The following is an 11,419-nucleotide window of genomic DNA, read 5'->3' on the forward strand; positions in this document are numbered from 1 at the left end:
CTGACCTTAGAGCTCAGTCATTGAAGGACGCTGGGCTTGCAGCCCTCGCTCTGTGGTGGGAAGGCAGGAGGGAATTCCTCTGAGAAGAGAGGGCATGGGTGTGCTGCTGAGAACCTGGACAAGGCCAGGAGAAGCCTCTTGGGGCCTTCTGGGTGGTTCCTGGTGAAAAGTGACTCCCCTCCTGCTGGGCCAGGCTGAGGGTCTGCAGAGCTGAAGGATACACTGCAGTCCCAGCTCAGTTTCATTCACAATAAGGTGAGCTTCTGACCTTTGCCGTCAGATTGTGTGGACTGAGGGGGCCGGAGCAGCCCCAGCAGACCCTCCCTTAGGGCTCCAGGCCTTGAGGGTCAAGCCTAACGGACGGCTTCTCAGGAGGTCTGACCCTGGGCACAGAAGCTGCACAGACACCTCGGTTTTGTAACAGATGCCAGTTCTTTACTGGAAATCTGTCTGTTCATCTTCTGGACTGTTGGAAGCTCTGGGGGAGGGGAGGAGGCTTAAGCCCCTGATCTGAGGAGCTGAAATGGGCCTGGTGCAGGTGTTTGCTTTCCTTGGTTCACTTTTCAGCCTCTGTTAAGGCTAAGCACCGTGGTGGTACAATGGTTAAGTGCTCCGCTGCTAACTAAAAGGCCAGCAGTTCGAACCCACCAGTCGCTGTGCAGAGAATGACCTGGTGATCCACTCGCATAAAGATGACAGCCTAGGAACCCCTATGGGGCAGTTTTCCTCTGTCTTACAGGGGTCTACGGCAAACAACAACAGAGGCTTGGGCACTGTTTGCTGGCTGACTCAGCTAACAAGTAATTGCAGTTTTTAGGATCCATAAGCAGTCTGGAGACAACTCTGATTCCCAGCCTTTAAGGTGAGATTTCCCCAAAGGTCCTTCAAGGGGCTTGTGCCCAGCCCTGCTGCTCAGGCCAGATGGAGCCCACTTGATGAGCTTGGTTTTTAGCAAAACGTAAGCCCTGGGCATTGAATCCTAGAGCTGGAAGCCAGCCTCTGAGGGCTTAGATGGCCTCTCCCTTTACAGACCAGGAGTCCGAGGCCAGGATGGGGGACACACTGGATCACAGGCAGCCAGGCTGCAGCTTCCTGTCAGCTCACCTCTAGACCTTCAGCCTGGGCAAACATGGGCTTGTGTGTGCCCACGAGGCAGGCCTCAGAGCACCAGCTCCCCCATCTGGAGCCCCCGATCTGAGAGCATGTGGCCACAGTCCTTCTGCGAGCATGGAGGCTCCTGTGCAGCCAGCCAGCCCAGTGTGGTGGCTGGGGCCAGCTTCTGCCAGGGGGCGCTGCCCTGCCCCAGGGCAGAGGGTGTGCAGCTTATCCCTCGTTTTCTTTATTGCAACCTTTGGCCACCCTAGTCAAAACTGAAATTGAAAACAGCATTCTAGAAGGTGCAAAAGTTTGTAATCTATTCTAATAGAGGCTGCGATGGCATAGCTAACCCCCAAGCTCTGGGCCCCAGTCAGGCTCCCATCTCCCCCGGCTCGCCCTTCTCTGCTTGCGTCTTGGGCTTGCCTGACGCTTGCCTTTGCTGGAACCTTACCTGGATAGGAATGCCCTCCATACCTCGGGGAGCTTGGTTCGGTCTTCTAGGCTCAGCTTGACAGCTGTCATCCATGTCATCCTGGATTACACACGACAGACCAGATTGTCGCTTCCCAATGCCTGAGCCTTGTGGGCTCCGCCAGGCACTTGGCTTTTCTGGCCCCCCATCGAGCTGAGGCTATCTTCCCCTGCCCCTACCTTCCCAGCCCTGCACATGTGAACATAATCTCCTCACCACGGTGTCACACTTGACAGATAATCAGGCTCAGAGGTCAGAACTTGTCAGAAGCTGTGGATGGCAGAGCTGGGAGATAAGTCAAGGACACCTCTCAACCCCGGTGGCGTGTCTTCTCTAGAACTAGAGTGGGGGTCCCTTGAGGCAGGGTCTGGCCCAGCCTATGGCCAACACCCAGTAAATGTCTATGCTGAACAAGTCAGTGGATTAATCAAGCACTCAGTACCCTCTGATTTATGCAAAACTTTCGAAGAAGACTTTGAAAGTTGTTTATAAGATCAAATAGGGCACTGTATTCTGTCAAGTAGGTCCCTAGGTGGCACTGTTTATGCTCAGCTGCTAACCCACCCAGCAGTGCCTAGGAATAAAGTCCTGGCAGTCTGCTTCAGTAAAGATTCCAGCCAAAAAAACCACATGGAGCTCAGTTAATAACATGCGGGGTCGCCATGAGTCAGGGCTGGTTTGTTCTGTGGCGTGCTCAGCACAGTGCCTGCCTCCTGGGAGCACCTCCCCTGGCCCTTGGCTCAGGGACACAAAGCTCAGGATGGGGCAGGGGGCTGGCCAGATGCATCCACAGCCGAATTAGAGCTCAGAATGTATTTTCCCCAGAAACAACGTTAGATGAAGCCTCAGCCCAGCTTTCATTCCGCAGTTGCTAGTTCTGGCATGTGAGGGGTTACTAGGCATCTGAGAGAACTTAACCCTCATTTATAAAAGAGCTTCTGTGGAAAAGGGGGCCGTCGGGAATACAGGTCATCCCACTGGAGCTGAACCCACAGTGACCCTGCTTTACAATCTCATAATTTTCACAAGAACACTGCAAGTCAAGTTTTCTCGCTATCCCCAACGCAGGTAAAGCTGAGGTTTGGAGAGCAATGACCTGACCTCATGGGGCTAGAAGGTGAGGGGAAGGGAATGGAAGCCGGGATGCATTAGGGCTGGAAGCCCAGGATCCTCTTGTTCCCCAGGCTAAATCTCCCACTTGGGCAAGCAGGGCCTGCTGTGCGCTGGGGCTCGTGGGAGATGATGAAAGCAAAGCCCTGGGGTTTAAGTGGTTCTGTTTTCAACATTTAACCCCCTGAACGCCTGGGCTTTCTTTCAGCATTGTTAGCACCAGTGGGAGAAAAATAAAGTCCCTGTGGGACATCTCTCCAGAGTCCAGAGTGATGGTGGGTAAACTGGAAAATCACCGGGAGGAAGCCTGGGCCTCACAGGCCAGGAGTGGGGTGTCCTGCTCCTTTGCAGCTGGTGGTGGGAGGGATGCTGGCCCCTGCACAGGGGTTATGCTGGGGCTCAGTGCCACTACCCTGTTATTGGGTAAATGCTGGCCCAGCCAGGGGCCATGGGGCAGCAACTGAGCCCTTCAGCAGTCCCCAGAGGGGTCAGGTGCTGCTTGCCTGCCCAGGTCTTCTCAGCACCTGAGACTTCACCCGGCTATCATCTCTGCTTGGGGCCTGGCACCTGCTGGGGCTGGGGTGGGGGACCTCTGGGGTGCTTTCATTCACACAAAGGCCACCCTCACCCCTTACATCTCTGATCTTTCCTACTGTCTCCCCTCACCTGCTCTGGTCCAGCCACACTGACCCCTAACACACCAGCCATGTTTCCACTCCAGGGCCTTTGCCCAGGCTGTCCTGCCAGACTGGAGCATTCGCCTCCCAGATGGCTCTTGGCTCCCTGTTTCTTCTAGCCTTTGCTCAAGCCTTACCTTCTCAGTGAGGCTTACGTCGGTTAACCCCTTCCCCAACCCTCCATCCCTTCTTACCCTGCACGCCCCCCATACTTATAACCTTATATTCCAATTCTTTATCGTCTCTTCCCCACTAGAACGTAGGCTCCATGAGAAGAGAACTTGTATTTCTTCTGTTGTATCCCAAATATTTGTCTGACGAACGAAGGAGGCCGTGAGTAGGGATCAAGATCCCCCTTCCACAGGGAAGGGACTCAGCAGCTGACAATGGCTGGGGCTGAGGGTGTGAGCTTCGCCCACCGCTTCCTGCTTCCCTGACTTGACTTACCCGAGGTTTGCCCCAGGTTCCCCGGACCAGGACCGCTGTAATGGGTGGCCCCGGCACTGACTAGGAGCCTCGACTTTGGTGGCTAGATGTGGGTTACCAGTGGCTAAAGTCCGCGCGTGCCCACGTTCAGCAGATGAAAATCTAGCTCTGCCTCAGCCTACAATGGTCCCATAATCAAAGGACTTAACCAAGGCTCTCTCTGTTCACATGGCAGCGAGGGCAGCCGGGGAGCTCAGGGAGCGGCTGGGCCTGGCTCTCCGCGCCCCGGCAGCCCCGCCGGGGTCCCGAAGCCCCCAACCCCGCCCCGGGTAAGTAAGTCCCGCGCCGCATGCGACCAGCGAGTAGTCACGCCCGGGTTCAGTTTAGCCTCCAACGGCAGCCGGAATCCGCCAGGACGGTGTAGGCGCCTCCTGCTGCTGCCGTGGTGCGGCGGGAGAGAGGCCCCGGCGGGCAGACGGAAAGGAGCTGGCGTTTAGGGAGAACCACAGACTGCTTCCCGTGCATCCGTTCATTTAATCTCCCATACACATCCCATGTATAAAACCCTAATGTGAGGTAGACATTATTTTCCCCATTTTGCAGCCGGGGAAACTGAGGCTGCGAAGATGCAGCGACTCCTCTGTGAAGTGGAGGGGCTGAGGCTCGAAGCCGGGACGACCTGACGGCTCCCTCCGCCCGCGCCTCGGCGGCCGTGCTCCCCGCGACCTAGCGCGGCAGCAGCTTGCGGAAGGCCGTGCCCGGCGCGAGCGCGCCGCGCGGGGGCTGGTCCGGGATCATGGCGGCGCTGTGCTCGGCGCGCAGCACCAGGCGCGGGCACGCGGCGCGGAGACGGCGCAGGCCGGCCGCGCTCACGTTGCGGCAGAAGTCCACGTGCAGAGTCTGCAGCGCGCGCCCGTGCGCCGCCACGGCCGCCAGCGTGCGGTTGGTGACGCGCGCGCAGTTCTCCAGGCGCAGCGCGCGCAGGCGCGGGCAGCAGCACAGCAGGCGCGCCAGGCAGTCGTCGGTGACGTGGCCGCAGCCCGACAGCGTGACGGACGCCAGGTTGGGGCACCTGTGGGGAGAGCGAGGTGACCGGGGCAGAGGCCGAGGAGGGCGTCCTCTGCTCCGCCAAGGCCCGCCGCTCCTGGCCCCTTCCTGGGACTCAGCGGCTCATTAAACCAGACTTTGAACCAGTTCGGTCATGGTCGACGAAGCGAAACCACAACAGACTCCAATTTTTATAATTCGAGTGATGCGGGATGGAAAAAATTACAGGTCAAAGCCCTGGAATGGGAGACTTGGAAGAGGCGTGGCGAGCCCTTTCAGGAGCCTGAGGCGTGACACTGGCAGGACCGCAGAGAGCGACACACGTTCAGTGCTGCAGGATGGACTGCCACCTTTAAGTGGGCGCCACAGTTCGGGCTCCGCTGGCAGTCCCACGGGCAAGAGATTTGGTTGCTATGCAGCGCATACGCTGCCCTTGTTTTCTAAGAGGGAGATTAAGTTTCTAGCAGGGCTTCCACCCGTCGTTTTTCCCACTGCAATTATGCTTTAGGTTCACCCCAATTCTAAAAATCTGGGTCTGTTTCAGTGCTGCTTCTTTGGCCATGGCTGCTGGAAAGAACCAGTTCCAAGCCCTGCATTAAACCCACCTAACAGCCTTGGACCCGTTTATACCTGCACAAACAGGCTGAGCAAGTTTAAGGCACTTGCTGGCAATGATGCAGCCAGGATTTGAACCAGGGCTTTCTAGCCTGTTTTCCCTGCCGTCTGCCACCCACCACAGCTTAATCTGCATCAAGCACAGAGACTGACCTTGTGTGGTTCTTGGCCCTTAGGCCCAAGAGTCCCCAGTGAGAGGCCACCCAGAGAGGCCCAGAGGCTGCTGTGGACCGAGGGGATGCTGTTTCCTGGAGTGACCACTGTTGTTTCTTTGGTTCTCTGGACTTGTTGCCTTTGGGGGTTAGGGGAGGGTGGCATTTGTGGTGACTGCCCCAATCTAGCCTCAAGCTGAGATCCCTGAATATCCCTGGCAGGACTTGGGTGGGATAAGGGATTTCCTTGGCCTGGGGTGGGGGTGGGTGGGTGCTTAGTGGCAGACCCATCCTTACCCTTGAGATGCAGGACATGCCTCTGAGTAGCGGCTCTGGGTTCTAGAGCCCTGGTTTCAGCTCAGTTAACCAGGGGCAGTTACTGCACCCCCACATGGATGCCAGCCTGGAAAAAGGAACCAGAGGCAGCGAGGACCAGGCCCTGAAGTGTGTGTCAGACACACAGGTGGCTTGCCCAGAAAGCTCTCCAGCGTGTCTGCTCCAGCCACAGCAGCTACTCCCCACATCTGCTCCATTCCATACCCCCAGGTTCACCTGCCTTCCCCTCTGCTGTCACATCAGCCCCCTGCACCTCCAGTTTTGTAAACGAGGAGGCTGGTCCAGAGAGCGCAAATGACTTGCCTGTGCAGCTGTCGCTTAGCTCTCCTGTCCCCTCAGCTTGTCATCAGAAACCCTTGCCCACCAAGGACCATGGCATGGGGCCAGTGGTGACATCTTGGCTCTCTGACTCATAACAAATGTCTGGACCTTGCTGGGCCACTTCCTCTCTGTAAAGTGGGAGCAATCGACCAAGCCATTTTGATAGCAGAACTCTTGCCTTCCATATGGGAGACCTGAATTCCCAGCCAGCATACCTCAGGTGCAGCCACCACCTGTCTGTCAGTGAAGGCTTGGTATTGCTATGATGATGGACAGGTTTCAGCGGAGCTTCCAGACTAAGACTAGGAAGAAAGGCCTGGTGATCTTCTGAATATCAGCCAATGAAAACCCTATGGATCACAACGGTCTGATCTACAACCGGTCATGGGAGTGGTGCAGGGCCGGGCAGCGTTTCATTCTGCAGTCGCCTGGAATTGAGGGCTGACTCCTTGGCAGCTAAAGACAGCAAGGCCCAGAAGTCAGAGTAGGGAGTGCTAGGTATTACCGAGAGGTGGCAGGGAGGGAAGGGCCTTCACCTACTGTAGCAAACCATCAGGTAACCTGAGACTGGGGGCAAACTGCACCACTTCTCGGAGCCTCTGTCTGCTCACTTGAAAATTAGGCTAAGATTTCAAATTTAGGCTCTGACACCCTCCCCTAGAACTACTGTGAAGATTGGTAAGCCTTGCTCCCCTTCGGCAGCAGGATTTTGCTGGCCTGAGGTCAGCTTCCCAGGGGGAGAGTGGAGGGGTGACTGCTGCGTCTGGCCTTCCTAGGCCGTGACCTTGAGAACCCAGGTCCAGCTGTACCCGCCCTGCACCAGGTGGCTGCCAGGGAGGACATCTGTCCAAGGACAGGAAGAGCTGAAGCCTGTTCTTTCTGCAGCAGAAGCAGGTCCAGGACCTGCAAGGCTGGAGGATTAGCAATGGTTTCCCTGTGATCTTATCCCCTCCTGGGGACTACACCCTGGATGGGGCCTGGGGCATCTGACTTGGGCCTAATCTGAGGTGCCCAGGTGGAGCCATCTTGGTCTGCTCGGTTGCGCTTCCCTGGCCCTCAGGAGTCTCCCAGAGCTCTGGAAGCCAAAGAGCCTGCCCAGCTGCAGGCAGGCAGCCTACCTGTCGCACACCTGGAGGAGGAAGTCATTCACCAGGCTCTCGTGGCGGCTGCAGATGCTCCTTTGGAAGGCGCTCTTGAGCCAGTCCTCGATGCTGCACACCTGCACCCGGCTGGAGTGCCAGCAGATGGAGAGGCTCCTGAGTGCTGGGCCCAGCAGGAAGTTGTCCTTCTGGAGTTCTGTGAGGGAGCGGAAGTGCAGCAGGGGCCAGAGCGCTGGGTCCTCAAACACCTCTTGGAGCTGCGAGCAGGTCCTGGCGAGGCTCTTCCTGCTGTCCTTGTCCAGGAAGGAGAAGAGGTGCAGCAGGCACTCGTGGTTGAGCTGGGTTATGTGCATGGTGAGCCGTGCGGGGCGGCCCACAAGTGCTGGGCTGGGCCCGTGGGACCTGGCCTCCTTGCGCTCCTCCTCCCAGCTCGGGGCTGGTGGACATATATGGTTGAGGAATGGTGTTTATTTTTGGCTAACAACTGGTGCTGAAGCTCTGAGGAGCGGGAAGACAGCAAGCCAGCCTGCAGACAGACGTGCAGCCGTCTGTGGTTCAGCTTATGTTCAGAGGGATTGAAATCCTGGCAGACAAGCAGCCTATTGAAGTTACAGAATGTCCTTAAAAGGGATTTCTTTCCCTTTTAACTGACAGTGGCAATGGAGTTTAGCAGAGAACTCTTGGCTTTTCCTGGGGCATTTTCATTCAAGGTGGCTGGCCAGACCTACTCTGTCTAGGCTTGCAGTCTGCTCACTGGGAGGGCCTCTCATGGTAAACACGAGCTGTTTTCATTTCCTAGGACATCACTCCACCCTTCCTAGGAAAAGGCCTGTTGTCTGCAAAGGGCCAAGAGTGACAGTTCCGCCATCAGAGCTGTCAGTTGAAGCCACGGGCAATACCTCTTTTCTCGTGACACCTTTGCTCAGTCCAGTGATGATTTCCAGGCGAGCCGAGCACCTTCCAGTCCTGTCGCCCTGCACTTGACAAAGGGGTTTCCTTGACCTCCTAACCTGCTGTTGTTATCTTGTTTCATAAAAGATTTGGCTTAAGTAGCTTATCTTTAAGGTCCTGTGCATGTGTGTACATGCATGTGTGTATTTTAAACTTGCTTACTTGGCTTTACATGTTCCCAGTTACGTTGTTCTGCTGTCTCCAGCCTGTATTTCCCAAAATGACAGGAATGGATGAGGTAGCTTTTTCTTAATACAAATTGCTTGGAAATTATTTTAACCTATCCTTGCCCTTTGCAGCAGCCACTTTAGCATTCCTTCTTTGTGACTTTGGGTGGCACTCACGGTTAAGTGCTTGGCTGCTAACGGAAAGGTTGGTGGTTGACTTACCTGGAGGCACGTTGGAAGAAAGGCCTGGCAATCTGCTTCCGAAAGGTCACAGCCACAAATGCTGTATGGAGCACTCTGCACACACATGGTCACCATGAGTTGAAATCGACTCGTAGGCAGTGGGTCTGGTTTTTTTATTTTCTTTGTGATTGCCTTCAGTTCCTTTTAGAGAAACTGGTGGGTCTCTGTGCCCCCTCCCAGACTTACCTCCAGGCAAGTTGCCTGGAGATGCGGCCCGTCAGGTTTTCCCTTTCTGAAGTGTCAGAGGTCTCACAAGATGGTGGGTCCAGTTTCTAATACTGCATCACCCCCGATCCTATGCCTCTGCCCTTAAATACTGTGAACTCCTAGCGTTGTTTATTGTTGGTCTGGGGAGGGGGTGTTGTGGGGAGTCTCTGACAGCAAAGGCTGCACCCCCAGCGCAATCATGAGATGAGGACGGCATCTCCTCTGCCAGCCCTGCCGACACCACCTCAGCGGGCACCTGTGTGTTCTCCCGCTTGATTGGAACCGAAAGGAGCAGTAATGGCGTTTCCCGTCGTGTGGGAGAGTGCACGTGAAGTGGCTACACTGCACCCTCTTCCAGAACACCACCTGCGTGACCAGGCCTGGGCAGCTCTGCCTTTAAAGGTGCCATGCAGCTAAGGAGAGGGCCCTACTCAGAGCTCCCTCCTGAGAAGCCGGTCTCACTGACGCACCTGTGCCCCTAGGAAGCCCTCTCCACCAGTGTGACAGAAGCGGCAGCCTTTTTACAAAAAAAAAACAAGAAACTAAAAGGAAGAATTTTTCAAAGAAAGGGTAACCAGCTACTGGTAATACTGCAAGCTAATCATTTTAATTGTTCAAATTCCCAGCTGCCATCTGAAGCCCCTCTTGGGCTCTGGCTGGTTGTAGTTCACCCAGAAGGGAAGCTGCGGCACCACAGGTGGGCTTAGCCAAGAGCCTTATTCTCACCACCTTCCCTCCCAAGTCCTTTCCAAGCCGTGGCTTTCAACAGAGGCCTGACCCCGGGAACAGGCGGCTCTGTTCAGCTCCTTAAAAGGCAGAGCAGTGTAACCATGCCCTCCCCAGGACAGTCGTTCATCATGGCCCCCCGCTGAGGAGTCATTGCTTCATCGTGGCTCCCCAACCCCGAGACCTCCGTGACCCTTGGCTTCTCCAGGTGGGCTGTAGGAAGCAACCCAGAGGACGAGGGCGGCCCCAGGCGAAGTGCATGCTGGCGGAGAGGGGAGCCAGGTGAACGGTTCCCACAGACCTTTTCAGTTCCATCTGAGCTGTGGGGTCTGGCCCGCAGCCACAGCCGCTGATGAGCGCAGCCATCTCAGGGGACCTGGACGGGGATGACTGGAGCTGCAGGCACCTTTGTCTTTGATTTTGGAAGACAGGAATAGGCAAATGAGAGATACAAGGGATGTGGAAATGACACTGTCCTGTTTCTTTTTGTAGGGGAGTCATGCCAGTGAGAGGTGATATATTGGAGCTTTTTCCCTTAAAGCTTATCTGTTTATTTCTAACAATAGCATTTACTTATCTGTCTTACTTTAAAAGCCAACTAGTATCCTTTGATCTGAGCCCCAAAACTGGTCCCTCAGGACAGAATTCAGCTCTGAAGCAAGGGGACCTCCTTTGTATAAGCTCCATAGTCACAGGAGAGACAGGATGATTTCATTCGGCTCCTGACTCAGCCACCCAAGGATCTCCTCCCAGCCGTCACCCTGCCCATCCTGGCTGCTCCGTCCCGGCCCAGGTGGCACAGCAGCCCCAAATTGTGGGGACTCCGTGAGAACTGCTACCCAGCGGTGGACTCTAAGGCCACAGCTTGAGCAAGTTCAGCATCACTTACTTGGCTCCATCCACTGAAAGGTGTTGAGAAATAACAGTCAAAGGAGACCAGACCTTTAATGATACTTTCCATAAACAGTTCAAGTCGGTGAAGCATAAAAAGGATGTGATTACAACTTAAAATGAAATCGGTCACTTGCACGATTAGTCCCCTCAGCATCATACACACTAGGTTTTAATGGCAAATGATGACAGCGCACCAGCGCTCCTGGAGGGCAGTCTGGAACCCATCATGCTCAGACTCGGGAAGGGTGCCATGCCCAGTGACGAGATGCAACAACCTGGGACCACAGCAGGACACCGCCACGCACCCACTTCTCCTGCCGGTGCTGCAGGTGTTCCGTGGCTGCACCCCAGTCACCAGGGTACGTGACAGGCTGCTGGCACGGACTTCACGCCTGAGCCTTTCTGGGGCCACGTCAGCAACAGGGGCACGTGAGAGGATGTAGGGCATGGTGGAGGCTGGGGTGGGGTAAGTATACCTAAAGAGACTATGTACACTAAACCAATGAAAGGAGAGGCTTGGCTTTAAGAAATAAATACTCCCCGAGCCCCAGAAACCAGGCTGCTGAGTAGGTTCCACAGGTGGGATACCCAGTGAACACTTCCCCGGGGCCAGTACACTTCCCTGGTTTAATTCTATTACATTTATCATCACTATGCACTGAGCAGAATACAGTGGATACGCGAAGGTTTCTCCACCATGGAGAGAGATTTGTGTTGCCACAAACTGTTTCTATCACCCACCCGTGTGGGAGGAATTCTAAGAAAGTTTTCTTGTTCCAAGGAGCCACGTGACTCGGCGTGAGGCCCTGCCTCAACAGCGGCTCTCTGAGTGAGAAGCCACATCCATGCTAGAGACAACATGGCACCAGGGGAAATC

At 55.5% G+C, this 11,419-nt stretch overlaps 1 protein-coding gene across 1 annotated transcript; it reads right to left on the reverse strand.

Moving 5' to 3' along the window:
- Positions 1 to 4,297: 4,297 nt before the first annotated feature.
- FBXL22 (F-box and leucine rich repeat protein 22) lies at positions 4,298 to 10,461 on the reverse strand. Its single transcript, XM_003418408.3, has 2 exons — positions 7,373 to 10,461; positions 4,298 to 4,855 (listed from the first exon to the last, which is right to left on the reverse strand). The coding sequence occupies exons 1-2, from the start codon at positions 7,705 to 7,707 to the stop codon at positions 4,510 to 4,512; spliced, it is 681 nt and encodes a 226-aa protein (XP_003418456.1). The 5' UTR covers positions 7,708 to 10,461; the 3' UTR covers positions 4,298 to 4,509.
- Between the last annotated feature and the right edge of the window lie 958 nt (positions 10,462 to 11,419).

Source organism: Loxodonta africana, chromosome 13 (genome assembly GCF_030014295.1).
Source record: "Loxodonta africana isolate mLoxAfr1 chromosome 13, mLoxAfr1.hap2, whole genome shotgun sequence".
Classification (NCBI taxonomy): Eukaryota; Metazoa; Chordata; class Mammalia; order Proboscidea; family Elephantidae; genus Loxodonta; species Loxodonta africana.

Coding starts and splice junctions, on each gene's coding strand:
- FBXL22 (XM_003418408.3), bottom strand. CDS start 7,707: ATGCACATAACCCAGCTCAACCACGAGTGCCTGCTGCACCTCTTCTCC. Junction 4,856..7,372: donor CTCCTCCAGGTGTGCGACAG/GTAGGCTGCCTG, acceptor CTCTCCCCACAG/GTGCCCCAACCTGGCGTCCG.